The sequence below is a fragment of the Mytilus trossulus genome, chromosome 8, assembly GCF_036588685.1.
Source record: "Mytilus trossulus isolate FHL-02 chromosome 8, PNRI_Mtr1.1.1.hap1, whole genome shotgun sequence".
NCBI lineage: Eukaryota > Metazoa > Mollusca > Bivalvia > Mytilida > Mytilidae > Mytilus > Mytilus trossulus.
Genome location: NC_086380.1, coordinates 35,568,993 through 35,585,516, shown reverse-complemented (window position 1 = coordinate 35,585,516; position 16,524 = coordinate 35,568,993). Strand labels below are relative to the sequence as shown.

Sequence of the window (16,524 nt, the reverse complement as noted above, 5' to 3'; positions counted from 1 at the left end):
TTGCTCAGTCCATATCGTTAACTTGGATATGTACATGATTGCTCGTTTCGAAGCTGAGACATGTTCACATGTGTGAATAACTTTTTGGAGTACGAAGTGAGATTACTTGTTCCGTAAATTAGCAAATCAAGAGTAACCGTTGTGATGCGGCTCCTCATGGGAAAAATCCCATTTTTGACACATTAAGTTCTCAGAAAATTTAATACTTTGAACACATTTAATAGCTCTATAATTATTACACATTTATTCTGTATTCTCCTACTTTCTAAATTAACACACATGGTTGAGATCAGTCATTTTTTTTATCATAGAAATGTGTATAAGTGACTTTTGTGTTCCTCGTTTCAAGGCATATTGTCCCAGACGGTTTGAAGCAGATGATAATCAAAACATTAAGTGTGTCTGGACATTAATCTACAGTTTAAAGCCAAGACAAATTACCGCCCGCCTCAATTAATCAGTCTTGACAATTGACAATTGACAATGTTTCAGGAAGAGATAAAATTGTTCCTACGAATCGATATTCCATGAATAGAATTCAGCAATTTGAAAATTGTTTTCCGAAACATATATCTCATAAAGGTTTAAACATAAAGTTAGCCGTTGACTATTTGGATCTTTGGTATAATATGTTTAAAAAGCTTGATAATTCATTTTCAGTTTAATCAAACTTAAAACACGTTGGGAAATGTAAAATATCTAAAATTTGTCCAAATGTGAAAGTTTTCAATGCATGTATACGTACGATCGATAAACACAATTTTCATTGTTTGAACACACATATAAAAAAGAACATATAACATAACATTGGCAACATACACAACACAATCTAAAAAGAAGATGTGGTATGATTGCCAATGAGACAACTATCCACAAAAGAACAAAATGACACAAACAATAACAACTTTAGGTCACCGTACGGCCTTCAACAATAATCAAAGCCCATACCGCAAAGTCAGATATAACAGGCCCTGATAAGACAATGTAAAACAATTCAAACGAGAAAACTATCGGCCTTATTTATGTAAAAAAATGAACGAAAAACAAATAAGTAACACATAAACAAACGACAACCACTGAATTACAGGCTCCTGACTTGGGACAGGCACATTGTACTGACATGCTACCCACAACTATAGGGTTAGAAATTTTGTTCAGTTTTTAAGCTCTAGTGTAAAGCAATAGACCCCGTTATTGTTTTACCTTAAATTTACAAATGAAGATGTAGCATTACTTACATGTCTTATATGATCTACGTCGACTTTATGCAGTCTTGAATGTAAAGTGATATGGAGCTATTCAATACAGAGTCGACGTCACAAAGGGAATTTTAATTCTGACCTTTCACGGGTCCTAAGATAAGTGATGAAGGTCATTTGGACCTAAGATTATGTGTCAAAAACGAGATATAATATTGTGTCTAATCGGCCTAGCTTTGACGCAGGACATTATTAAACGTGTTGTTTTCAATTAGTTACTTCACTGGGTCGATACCTCTGCTTGTGGACTATCAATCCCCGATGGTATCATAAGCTCAGTAGTCAGTATTTCGGTACTGACATGATTTAAAAAACTTTACTAAAATTGTTCGTTTATAACTTTGGAAATTATGAAGAAACTAAGATTTCAACTACCGCAGGCAAAGTTGGCTTTAGATGAATTTGGTTAAAAGGTTCAGGTATTTTTGACATATAGCTCTTCAAAAGTTTCGGTACTTAAACATCTTTGGATTTCAAATGTTTGACTTTGAGAGTTGCTAATAAATATTAATTCAGAAAATGTGTTGGACGCAAGAAATTATTAAACGTGTTGTTTTAATTATTCAACTATTTTTTTTTAAATTTTCAACTCCATCCTTTTAGTCTCAATCAGTGGCCTTAACTTATTGAAAAGTTAAAAAGATTTTTAAAGATAAAACATTTAAATGTACAATCATTCGCGCACAAGGAAGTTATACATTCCCCCTTTTTCTGACCCATTAGTATGTTAGTACAGATAAACTTTAAACTAAATGCACTCTTTTTTAAACAAAAGAAGCATTAAACGTGTTCCTGATTTTTAAAGTCACTATTGTGAATACACACGGTGCATAATCATAACATATTTGTTTGTGTAGGTCAAGGGCTAGGAGTTTTAAAATTGAATTAAGAGGGGACCGATAAGGAAGTTAAAATATAGAAATATTTGTACATGATGACTGCCTATAGCTGTTCGTGGAGTTTTGCTTTATATTTATGTGTATTTGGAGCATATACCTCAGGTATTTAATTGCTTATCAAAATATTTATTGAAATATTCTAATTTTTTCAATGTATAACCAAACAAATATATGAAATCTGAAATTATTTAAAGTCATTATATATGTGCTTCTGTTGTGATTCTTATACGACAGTACCTTTTTTGCTCATGTGGCCCAAAGGCCCACTTGTGCTTTTCTCCAGACTTGACGTCTGTTGTCTTCGTTGTCAAGTATCTTTTACAAAAATCTCCTACTTTGGATTTTGAGACCAATATTAACCAAACGTGCCCCATTCATCACTAGGTTGTATGGTTTAAAAATGTGTCCAATGCACACACCTACCAAAAAAAAAAATGCCGACATGGCTAACAATGGAACATAGGGGTAAAAGGTAAGATTTGTCTTTTATTTTACAAACCGATTTATAGAAGAAACATTATTTTCAATGACAGATATGCTTTTCATCCATTACAGAAAACTGCCAGAGTTATTGCTTTATCATGTCGAAATTTCCTATGTATGTTTTCATTGTTTGCTTTAAGTCTTCAAATCAAAATCGTTACATGTACATGTAGTTAAAAAATAATTACAACAGCAATCTTGAGTATGAAAAATCTACAAATAGAGCAAGCGTAGTCATGATTAATATGTTCGACTTATTGTGATTCAATGCTGAGTTTTACCAACTGTTCACGTTTTTGTCAAAACTCTTGTAATTAAAGTTGATACTTGAAGCTAAAAAAGAAAATACTATCAACACGGGAATTTAAAAAGAAACGAAATGCTCATTTATCAATTATTGCTCTTTAATGACGATTTTATGACACCTTAGTGTATTTGCCTATTGTCTTGAAAACTATATGAGATAGATATACTCTTTTAATAGCAAAAACCACCAGCAATACAAGATCTATCAATAATTCAACATCGTAGAAATTATCAGTCGGTGCAATGCCATGGTTATTATCCTTTGATTTTGGATTGAAAATATAGTCCCTAGTCTGGACAGTTTATAACTGATATTATAGATTTATATTCTTGAAAAATAATCTCTTTATATTTATTGAAAAATGCTAAAAATATGTGGAAAGGTGATACAATTACATTAAAAAAACATTTGTGTTTACATTAAATAACATTTGTTTGATGAATTTGTATGTAATGTAGTGCTTTGTCCAGTTAAAAACGGTCCACACATTAGTTTGTCGGACGTTGTCAAATTGTTTAATTGTGATATTATTTGTCCCAAAAGGAGTACACTGCACTGTCAAAATCATTTCGAGAAAGAACAAGTGTAATTTTTATTATTGTGCATTAATGTTCTACGAAATAACCGTATTCTCTGACCTAAGAGATATGTTCATTAAAAATTCTGAAATTTTGCAACTTTTTGAATGATTTTCTTATTTCATTTTGTTAATCCGAATACAGGTAAAGGAGTTACATCTCTTTTTGATAGACATTCTGTAATAAGTCTCATTTTGTCATAAAAGGTCTTAAATAACTATTTAAAAAAGTTTCCATTTTTATACCTCAAGGTATGACGACTTTCTATCTTTTATTAGTTACTTGTGTTTCTTTGCTAACTCAGAATCTAGAGAAAAGAAGTTGATCTAAGAAAGAGACATGTGCAATATGTGTTGTATTTATTGTTTCTGTCAAACGGTTAGTTTGAGGCAGGTGAAATTTAAAGAGCTTGGTATATAAAAGTGCAAGTTCATCATAATATTTTACTTAATCTGCATTGAAATCCCCTAACAATAATAAGTGCACCTCATTTATTTCATAGATTACCTTATAAGGATAGAGACTGGATCAATTATATGTTTGTTGAGAGTAAAACTACATGCAATTTTTCCACTGAGAAATGAACAAAAACTGTGCATCAGACCATACTGTCTGCACAGAAAATTGAATGTTAGAGTCCTTTTAAATACAAACGTCTTTTATCATGACATTTTAACAAAAAAAATGAGTTAAAAGTCAGATGTTTTTTTAAAGCTTATGTTTTCTGTTTAATATGTAAACATGTGCGTATGTGTTCTCTGGCTAGTCGACTCCTTGATAGATTTTGTGTACTTTGTAAATAAATGTGTATTGAAAACTATACAAAATATACAAACTCTTTAAAAGCCAAAGCTTTTCAGTAAGACAACATCTACATAAAACAATTACAATTTGACAAAATCGTTAATCAATTGTTGATGATGCACATAGATCTAGATCAGCGACACAGCCTCTAGCTATTTAATTTTAAACCCGAAAAGTAGTGGAGTCTTTTCGCTAGATAATTCTTATTATTCATTGACACTACATACAGTGTGTTCGACAAATTAAGATACAACAAGAATGAAGGGGGGGAGGATTTATGATTTTGGGCTGTAATCAAGTTTTCATCACAGTCGGATGAATATAAAAAACAACACAGCCCATACCAACAATTGTATTCAGAACTTTAAAGAACTGAAGAATTGTTTGTGAACTGACACTGTGCATTAATGCATTCCTAATAGTTAAACTTTTGTAATTTGTTGTAGAATATCTATTGAAAACATCCTCTGACAAGGCTACTACTGGAATCGACTTTAATTTCACTTGCTATTTTCCTTCAATCGATTATATCCTATCGATATCAAAAGATTACGCACCTCAATGTAGTTTTCGAAGCAATTGCAGAATGTATCAATACAATGAAAACTACACGTGTACTTGTAGCGATACAATCATCACCTTGACTATACCTGGATCATTTGATATAGATACCTTACATGGATCTCAATGGATGTGTGAAGATTATTTCTTCGGCGGAAACGCAAATACGTTGCTGTTAAATGTCAATGGTAAGTAGAGTACTATAGAGACACGTTGATATGCAAACATCATACTCTGTAAAGAGAAAATTTTCTACACATTACAATACCCTTTACTTCCATGGTCCTAAATATAATATTATTGTAGGGGATAATTATCTTATACAAGTACGTATTAAATCTTTTATTGGAATTTTGTCTCCACTATGTAAATAAGCATGAAAGAACAAATTGATTCTTGTGTACATTAGTAGTCATTTTGTACTTTCTAGTTTACTCAGTAACTATATGTGAATCTATTAATTGGTTTTAATTGTCTCCTAATATGTTTTTCTTTACATTTAAAAGTTCATATCTGTGTGTGTAAATCAACTCCTTTTGCATATAATTGCTAACATTTACTTCATTTTAATTTCAGGGCACAGTTGTTTAATATGTAATCCAACCTCCTTATTTTCATATTATAAGGCACTAAAAAATTCTGTATCTGAATACAAGACCAGTCTCTTTGGAACAACCACAAACGTTCACCGTCTAAATGTAATCAATCACAGCAGAAGTAATATATATATCAGTTCTTACATTGAATTCATTTTTTATATTACTACATGTACTAACAGAATTTCAACATGTTTAGTACTTAAACAATTACTGAATAAAAAAAGCATAAAACTGTCCTTGAAAAATAAACAACTTTTTTATGGATGTTCCAGATGTAATATTACTTCCACAAAGCTGAGTATATTATACAGCGAATTGTTACCCGATAAATCATTGCTACATGAGGCGAAGCCAAGGTTGACAATGATTTTTCGATGGTTAAATTCTGCTATATAAACTTCTCAGTTATTCGTTACATGATTTATCGTACTTAATGTTAAATTATTACTGTCTATCAATATCTAAATTCAGAATAGTAAACCAAGGCCGTGTTCACACCAAACGCCATGTACAGTAAACATGTTTACACTAAGTTTAATGTAATGTACATTCGCAGTAGTATAAAGATACTAAAGATGTCTCATGATCATCTACGCATTTAAATCGTAGAATGCATCAGCGTGCTTACAGACATGAAAAAAGAAGTAAGATGGTAATGATCATTTTTGTTTGTTTCAGATGGTATTTCTTCTCCAAGGAGTATTAGACAAAGAGAGGGAGAAATATTTTTTTTTTTATTTCTGAGTGTATTTTAACGGAACTTAGATACTAGACAAACAATACAATTTACCTCACATTTTTTTTTGGTAATACACTTATGAGAATCATTGTTTGAGTAAAGACCAGTGGCAAATATTTCTATGTGTACGTCCAGTCGATTCGGGAAGACCTTTTCAAATGAATTATATGTGTACGGCAACGATGATGCATCGAAGGTGTTAATTAAGCTACGTAATATGTTTTGTATAACAAAAAAAATATCAAATTTAGACAAATATTTCTGTTAAAAACTTTATTAATAATTGTAATAAATATCAATTTTATTAAAAAATCGTTTCTTCCTTAAATATACATGTTAAAAACTAATGTTATAAATGCCTAGTTTTATGTACACTTAACCTACACAAGGCCTACTTTGACTACCAACTGCATGTAGACAAAACATGATTTAAACTACATGTAAACATGTGTGTTTAGTTAAGGTGTGAGTTACACTAACACAACACCTAGTTCAGGTCAAAGCAAACACGGCCTAAGACGTCTTGTTTGTAACAACCAGTTGTATTTAATTAAATGCAAATCTGGCATTTTGATATGAATTAAAGAAAAAATGCAGCAATACAAAACCAATATTTGTTAAATAACATAGATAACATTTTAGCAATAGTTTATACTAATAATAAATTATTCATTATAGTGAGCTAAATATAAATTGCGCTGCAACAGATAGAAATTTACCATGTTGACCTGATGTTCTCATAAGCATGTACATGTATGAAACGTCAATCGATTTGGGAACATTCAAATATCAAATCACATGATGAATTTTCTCTGTATTGTAGGATTATCATAGCAAAACAATTTTGAAACACTTACAAGATTTATGTGATATTTTTTCAAACCCGAAATTATGTATTAATTTGCATTAGGTCTATTCTAGGCAGCTCAGTTCAAAAGCACGTTTTTGAACTAGCCTACAAACACAAGGCTACCTAATTAACACCTGAATATGTCGTTTCATTATATTATTTCCCGTTTTTACACATCTCTTTCCTTTTTTGTTTATGTCAGTTCCGATTACACAAGTCAAGTTAAAAGCAATTCCAAATGATATGAATCCAACAGACATTTTGTCCGGTTCAAGCCAGCAGTTTACTTGTACAACTGATGAAGGTAGACCGTCATCAAGGATCCACTGGTATATGGCTGGTGTGAACATAACTGATGATGTTGTTGTTAAGCCTGATACGTGCAATCAAGGATGTAATGGCAAAGTGTTATCATCAAGTGTTCTGATATACATTGGTCATATCACTGACATTGGGAAGACCATTTACTGCACAGCTTCTAATTTAGATGAAACAAGTGTTCGATCACAAGACAAAATGTTGAATATATTATGTATGTATACACAGTAGCATGAAATCGAAATTTAAAAGATGCTCTAAAGAGTTATATAACTAGATTTTCCACAAAAAACAGTGGCTGTGTTCTATAATTCAAATGGATGTATTTCATACAAAACAGTTGGTAATTCTTTAATTTGGATCTTATGCCTCTCGAAACTTAACAAGATATTTATATATTTCTATTTTACCAATTGGTATTTTGTAATTAAAACTGCATAAGACAAAAAAAAATAAAATAAAAAGCTATAAAAGAGGGACGAAAGATACAAGAGAGACAGTCAAACTCGTAAATAGAAAATAAACTGTCAACGCTATGGCTACAAATGAAAGCCAGACAAACAGACAAAAAAATCGTTTTTGTGACGCAACATAGAAAACTAAATAGAATAAGCAATACGAATCCAACCAAAAACTTGGGTTGATCTCAGATAAGCGGAAGGGTAGGCAGATGCTGCTCCACATGTGGCACCAGCCGTGTTGCTCATGTAATAGTGCAGCCTTAATGTGCATGAAATGTATGTTCTATGTCTTTTATGTTTTAATATTTGTATTGTGTATTATTGTTATGTAAATGTATGCGTTTGTCGGTTATAAAAGCTCAGAGAGCTTATGTTTATTTGTTATATGACATGCCGACTATAAATAAAGCTTTGAAAAAATAAGAAATCCGGTAAATACTCTAATTAAGTAGGTCAAATTCATGAAAAGGAAGGGGTTTGTGGTTACGACGTAAAGAACAGATCCGATATCATTTGTGAATCGGTTATTCTATAACGGTCAACCAACTCGTGGTGGCGCCTGTAAAATTAACGAAGGGATGATTTCAACTTCATCATTTGGAACTTTTGGTTTATCAAATTCCTTGTGTTTATAAATCATAAATATAGTTAATCTCAAAACAAAAATATCCATAAATTTTCGTTTAATATCGACAGTCTGTACAAATGCAGCAAATTCTTTGTACAATTTTTTGAAACGCATTCTTACTTTACAACAATGTTTTCTTTGTTATCGTGATTCATCACCAGTTCATGAAAAAGGTGTTCACAATGCAAAACAATTTTCAAATTTTTTGTTATAGTCAAACCAGTCATCTCTGAAATACCAGATTACAACATTACAGAAGGGAGCAATTTGAACATTGCCCCTACAATAAATGCAAATCCAGATCCTATATCTGTATGGTGGACACGTCAAAATAAACCCGAATTCATATTACATGGTACGAGCCTTACAATAAGAGGCATCCAAAGAGTGTCAAGTGATAACTACACGTGTCATGCTATGAACACTATAACAGCTCAAGGACATCCAACGAAGAATAGAACATCCCAGGAAATATTTAATGTCAATGTACAATGTTAGTAAAAATCTACAATAAAAATTCAAAACAAATCTTCTATTTATTCGATATTTGCGTTTGTACTGGAAGTCAGACGATTTTCATTCATAAGAAACTTTTGTGCAATATCTTTTTGTAATCTCCATCATGGTTTATCCTTCAATTGGATTTTGCGTTGGTCAAATTATTATTTACAAAATCTATGAATTTTTCGAACCTTTAATAGAATTTACATTGTTTCAACTCAAATTTAAAAAAAATGGGAATATGCATGTGTCCATCGTCGTCCATTAGCGACGAATAGTATAGCGTACTTGTTATAAAGCAATAATATGTATGGGTCTTGTTTATTAACCCTTTTTGTCACTTTTACTTAGTGTTTTCTAATTGCAGTTTTACAACGGCATGGAGATGCAGTTAATGATACTGCAGTTGGAGTAGGAACAGGGATTGCTGTTACCATCTTTATAATCGGAGTTACCATTTTGAATATTTTTTTGTTCAGAAAACGTCGACTGTCCAAGAAAAAAGGTACACTAAATGTGCAGAATACATTGATAAAACCTCTACATCAGAACTTCTTTTAATTGTTAAACAGAGCATATATTCTAATTGTCTAATGAGTATTACATTTTGTAGAGGGCACATCATTTGAAATATTGCCTTATATCACAATGGATTAGGAAACGTGATGTTACAAACATTCACAAAAGCTTACGCGTTACATTTTAATGTATATTTAATATTTTTACGAACGAAAACAAGACACTTATTTTCAATGTTAAGATACATTGTAGAATACATGTAAATCTGATAGCTGACCGTTCAACGATATCCAAATTATTTGTCATAACATATCAAAACATCTCACGATAGGGTACACGTAAACACGAACACAACAACAAAAGAAACAATTACAAAAAAAAAAACCAGAACGCATAAACAAAGGTAATGAAGATTTATAAGGTTTAAAACTTCACAATGGAAACGGTGATGTGTGAACGAGACTACAACCCGACAGAAAAACAGAAAAAAATAAATCAACAATAGTTCTTTAACACATTTAGAAAATCCCATACCAAGATACTAGAGCTGGCCCCTAAACAAAAATGTGTTCTCGTTCAGAAATGTGACGTCACTCTTAACTCTAAAACATGTTGATAAACCAACAATTAAAAAGAAACGTACACAACTAACAAATGTTAAAGGTTCCTGAATTTGACAGGCGCACATATGCGGCGGGGTTGATATATTTTTGTTAGATCTCAACCCTCCCTTTTACTTCTAGCTGATGTAGAATTAAGAAACACACAGCAACACGAACAGTGTCACTCAGTACACAAGAAGTTTGATGTAAGAACAGTTGGCACAAGAACCTAAATAGTTTTTACGTATTTTAACAAAGGACTACTAACAGTTACTGACATGCCAGCGAAACATTCAGTTAAGGGGCTCGCGGGTATAAATCAAATCTTTTTAATATAAGATTTCGTTAGATCTTTTTAAAATGAAGTTTATCATACACAAGGGTGTATACCTGGTATATGGGAGACAACTCTTACACATGTATTGAAATCATTAGTCTAAACATATCAGGAAACTAAACAGTGATCAAGCATTCATGTTGTTTACATTTGGCTGTGAGAATGATGCAAACAGATCCAGTAGGCTGTAAATGTTTGACACTACTAAACTAAAGAACATCTTGTTTTAATAATGTGGATGAAACGGTAGAAATTACCATTCATACATGAAATGCTTAAAAAAACCCATCAATGAACTGAGTCTGCTGAGTTCTTGAGCAACCATAATACAATGACAAGGGAACGAACTACATCTTATTATGTATTTTCACAATCGAAGAATTGATAATTAATAATCATAAAGCTTGTTAAAGATATTGATATCAAGATCAAGGAACATCAATGTATTTTTTTTATCTCACAATATTGTTTTTCTTTCAATAGAACAGAGCATCAGCGAAGTTTATGAAACAGAATTTCATTTGCCAAGGTAAAAACTGGTTTATCTTCTTATACTGATAAGTTTGATAACAACCACTAGTACTTTATAAGACTATGTAAAATGTGTAAATTAAGGCGACAGTAGTTTATTGGTTTTCAAATTTCGTACATCATTTAGCAATAGAGAAATCAAGATAACCGACATAAACTGAGGGAATTGCATGACCTTTAAAAGGAGAAAGAATGGGTGTATCGACAAGGTAAACGTCTCCTGCTATGCATGCATCTCCCGTCACGCGCATAGTAAATTCCTTAAAAGAATAACAGGCGGTAATAGAAAACAATGGATAAAACTACACACCAGACAAATATACTGTGAACTCAGAATGTTATGCGATATAGGGAAAAATCATGTTTTATTCACGGAAAAATTCCATAGTTCGAGTTTATTACCATGTCGCATTTTTTACCAATAATACAACATTACAATAACTACTGAATTTTCAGTGTACTAGTGTCTGATCATCTTCTCTAACTCTTTCAACGTGTCACTTGTAAGTTGAAAGACAACGAAGTCGTGATTCTCACCGTAAAACTTATGAAGTGTCGATTGCCGTCGTTCTCCTAGTTTAGGTTAGAAGTACGCTCTCTTTTAAAAACGGATTCCTGATAGTGTGAACTACATTCACTACAAGGTAGTCGTGGTTTACATTTTCTGAATAGTTGAACAAAAGCAGGAACTCAATTGTGGAAGAACCCTAGTCAGATTGAATATATTGTTTGGTATTTATAACTGCCAAATGATTTTTTTTTCTACTAAGCTCAGTAGTCAGTGCGTCAATAAACAAGAGGCTCTCAAGAGCCTGAATCGCTCACCTTAACTATTTTGGTTAAATCTCTCATCAATGGTTATTTTGGCTTTTCAATTTATTTAAATATTCTTTGAATCGTCCTATTTTCTTCAAAAGCAAAAAAAAAATAATCATTTTCTCCTATGTTCTATTTTAGCCATAAGAACTATGTTTCTTAACATATAAGGAAATAAAATATAAAATTTATACTAGATACTCTGAAACTTATTTAGCCTAAGTTTGGCTGAAATTGATAAAGCAGTTTCAAAGGAGAAGATTTTTTTAAGTAAGTCAACATGATAAACAAATTGTGAAAAAAGTCTTTTAAGGGCAATAACTCCTTAAGGGGTCAATTGACAATTTTGGTCAATTTGACTTATTTGAAGATCTAACTTTGCTTAACACTTTTGCTATTAACAGTTATCTGTATCTATAATAATATTCAAGATAATAATAACCAAAAACTGCAAAATTTCTTTAAAATCATCAATTCAGGGGCATTATACCTGCAAAACCAGTTACCCGATTCGGTTGAAAATTTCAGGACAGGTAGATCTTGACCTAATGAATACTTTAACTTCTTGTCTTATTTGCTCTAAAATGCTGGAGTTTTTTTAGTTTTTGAGATATAAGCCAAAAACTGCACTTAAACCTGTGTTCTATTTTTAGCCATGACGGCCATGTTTTTTTGACGAAATAGAAAATAAAACACAAACTTTATTTTATACACCCTACTGATCATTCAGTTGAAGTTTGGTTGAATTTGTTTGAGTAGTTTTAGAGGAGAAAATTTTTAAAGTTAGCAAATATGATGAACAAATTGTGAAAAATTGTCATTAAAGGACAATAACCCCTTAACGGGTCAATTGACAGTTTTGGTCATTTAACTTATTTGTAGATCTTACTTTGCTGATCATTTTTGCTGTTTACAGTTTATCTTTATCTATAATAATATTCAAGATAATAACCAAAAACTGCAAAATTTCCTTAAAATTACCAATTAAGTGGCAGCAACCCAACAATGGGTTGTTTGATACATCTGCAAATTTCAGGGCTGATAGATCTAATAAACATTTTTACTCCTGTCATATTTGCTCTAAATGCTTTCGTTTTTGAGATATAAGACAAAAACTGCATTTGACCCCTATGTTCTATTGTAAGCAATAGCGATCATGTTTGTTGATAGATCAAAACTTCGGACACAATTTATAAACTAGATACCCTAAGGAACATTCAGTTAAAGTTTGGAAGTATTTGGTCTGGTAGTTTCAGAGGAGAAGATTCTTGAAATAGTTTACGACGACAGACGACGACGACGACAGACGACGACGATGACGACAGACGACGACGACGACAGACGACAGACGACGGACGATGACGGACGCCAAGTGATGGCATAAGCTCACATGGCTATCCCAGGTGAGCTAAAAATGTCGAGTTTGCCATAGAATAATTCTTTTCAAATTTGAAAGGTTTAAGTGTCGTCCAATTTTGATTGTGATTTTCGGTTTTACCGCTACTGATCTGAATTGTTTGGTTTTATCCTGTTGCTTTTTTTTTTATTAAATTGTACTTATCGAATAGGGGGTAACGTGATGTACAAATTGAATAAACGTTCTCTAATATAAAAGAGTTATCACTTTCACAACTGAACAAAGATGCACAGGTAAACGGGAGCATTTTGAGGAACATACTGAGAGCATTTCTTTCTAACATAAACGATACAAATAGTTAAGCGAGCACACGTTCTGATCATTTGTTTCTTACATACGTTTGCAAAGTTGCACAAACTTTGACCAACTATACACTCACTGCACATGCGTCTACCGTTTTCTGTTGGTCGTTTGTTAGAACATGCGATGCATTTCTCTCTAACATTAACATTAAATCAATTATCTAAACGTATGGATCGCATATTAAATGAACTCTTCTTACAAACCTGATCCTTTTAATTGAAATCTTTTTTTTTGAAAGATTTTCATCACATGTGTTTGAGGGAAATTACTTAACAAATCTGATGATAAAATATTAGCGTATGTTTCTAAAGAACAGCGAAAGATAACAAACGTGCAACAAGGCTTGCTAAAATATTCCACAACCAATCATGTCTGATTGGGAAGAATTGATCTCCCGCTAACACGTACAACTAAGCCATTATATATGTGTGTAAGCACATGTGTGTAAGCACTTGTGTGTGTAAGTCATGATTGCGTTATTTGTCATTCCTTTCTTGTTATATTTAGAAAATATTTTCCCTTTTTTGTTTAGTACTTTAAACAGGCCGCTTGCAGTCTTGTTTTTTCATTGTTGTGTTTGTTATTTTTGCACCTTTTAAAGTTTGCTTTGAAATATGGGCCTTTCTCATTCTTGAAGGCCATACGTTTATCGAAAGCGTACTTTTAGTAATTTGTTCTCTAGTAGAGAGTTGTCTCAAAGGAAATCATACATCATTTTATAGCATATGTATAAATATTTTTGAATGATAATATTTTTTTTATTGTCGTCAATGAAATATGCATATGCAAACGATTTGGATACCAACATTTATCATTTAAATCGTCTGATTATATGGACAATTAATCTAATCTCAGTACGCTTGTCAATAAAAGTGTAACGAATTTGCATGATATAAAAAAATTGAAACATGTGTATATATAAGTATATGACTTGTGAATATCAAAACATGGTGGACACTGTTGATAGTGCTGTATTATCTTTTTTTGTCAAAATGAGGGGGAATCAAATTGATATTGTTTTCAGTCAAATAAGATTGCAACATTGAGAAAATCTATGTTTCTAATTTATAAGGGATATGACCATTAAAAAGATTATGACTAAATGGTGTAATTTATAAAGTTTTGCTAGTTTAATTTTTAGATGATATATTTTGAATTCAAGTTATGATTTCAAATGTTTTATGTCTGATGATTTCCAGACAAACGCAACAGACAGACACACATTTATATAATGATTTGGGAGATCTTAACACGAGTAAGTATCAAACTGTTCTACATGAAGTAATTAATTGATCAAGCTTGTTGAAACTTTTTTATTCTCTCGTCCAGATGGTGATTAATAACATTACATACTCTGTTCTATAAAAGAATATGGCATGATTGTACTATATTTGATTAAAATTTACATATAGCTAAACTGTCATGATGATATCACCAGGACATTTGAAGATGGCGTCTTTCATATTGAGAATTGATCTAAAAAAATATAAATAATCCTACTTAAATAGTTAATAAAAAATACATGAAGGTGCAATCCATTTACTTATTAATACAGGTGATCATAGTTGAAGGAAACAAACTTGTATTCATTACCCATCAATTAAGAAAAAAATAAAATGATTAAATCGTATTAAAGAAAAAAAAAGGTGGTTCTTAGTTGGATAAAATAGAGAACCGGTTTACATCCACGAATTTAAATAGGTAGATCGGGACAATAACTAAAATGACAAAAAAATATTTTATTAAATCCTGATAAACTTTGAAATATTATTGTTACAAACTGGCATGATGTATTATTTTTCAGATGCTATACAACAACAAAAGAGCCCAGACAGAAGGTATTTAGTCAATCAAGTTTTCTCTGAACTGTTATGGATATTTTTTTTATTTGTTTCTCAAAATGAAGTCTTTGCTTTTCATTAACATAATCACTTGAAAACATAACATTATCTCCTTAAACAAATTATGCATCATGTACAGTTTTCCTTATATATACTGTTTGTCGACATTTTCTTTATACAGCTCGAACTGTTATGAAGATGTTGGTGAAGGAAACAGCAATACAGCTGGTTATGTTTACGAAAATTTGAACATATCAGACAATGGTACGTAGGAGGTTCGACATTAAAAGTTACAAGTTTGAATTTTTAAATCTTCTAAGTTTTCTGTTGTGTTGTCCCAGAAAGTCTCCAAATATATTGAACATAAATTCTTGTTTTGCGATTGCATATATGTAATTGGTATGTATATTATCAATTGGTTTTATTTCTTGAATATATATTTCTGTATGTAAACTATCGTTTAATTGGGTCTTGTTGATGTATACTCGATGTCTGCTTTTGTTCGTATCAATTTTAAAATAATTCAATATCCCTTTACGTTTATTTCAGAAAAACAAATACACCACAGGGACCCATCATTATATGTGAACATGGACCTATAGCCTTCGACAATATACTTATTGTACAGATGTGTCTTAGTACTTATATTGATGTATTCTTCAACTTTAATATACAGTCCGTTATTGAGAAAACACAATACAGCTATGGACAATGTTCTGAATAAATAAATAGTAGAATATAAAGACCATTGAGGACGACAGAACCCAAATGTGATATTTTATATTTTTAATGAAGTATGGAGTTCGCTGTTTGGTGCTCTAGCAAATTAGACAGATTCTCTTCACCATAATTGAATTTTTTGGGAGTTCTATGTAAAAACAATTCCATGATCTGATTGATATTTTTTTTTTACCAAAACACATTATATAACGAACGTTTTGTGTATGAATATTCTAAAACGGAATAATCGATGATATGCAAGGAACATTTTTGTTTTAATTTTTTTTATTTTACACATTCATACATCAATGCTCGGAATCGTACGAATATATGAGTTGTGTGGGAGAATGAGTGCAGTAAAGGCTGTACAACTTACCCTGAACGTTAGTTAATTCTTCACAAATATATGTTTTGTAATGTCTTAGTTATTGGTTTCTTATTGTTAAAGTAA

At 31.5% G+C, this 16,524-nt stretch overlaps 1 protein-coding gene across 1 annotated transcript; it reads left to right on the top strand.

Annotated features, from left to right (window-relative positions):
* Positions 1-7,301: 7,301 nt before the first annotated feature.
* Positions 7,302-16,497, top strand: LOC134681869 (uncharacterized). Its single transcript, XM_063541513.1, has 8 exons — positions 7,302-7,611; positions 8,701-8,979; positions 9,355-9,492; positions 10,929-10,974; positions 14,712-14,767; positions 15,317-15,350; positions 15,535-15,617; positions 15,903-16,497. The coding sequence occupies exons 1-8, from the start codon at positions 7,323-7,325 to the stop codon at positions 15,953-15,955; spliced, it is 978 nt and encodes a 325-aa protein (XP_063397583.1). The 5' UTR covers positions 7,302-7,322; the 3' UTR covers positions 15,956-16,497.
* Positions 16,498-16,524: the final 27 nt, after the last annotated feature.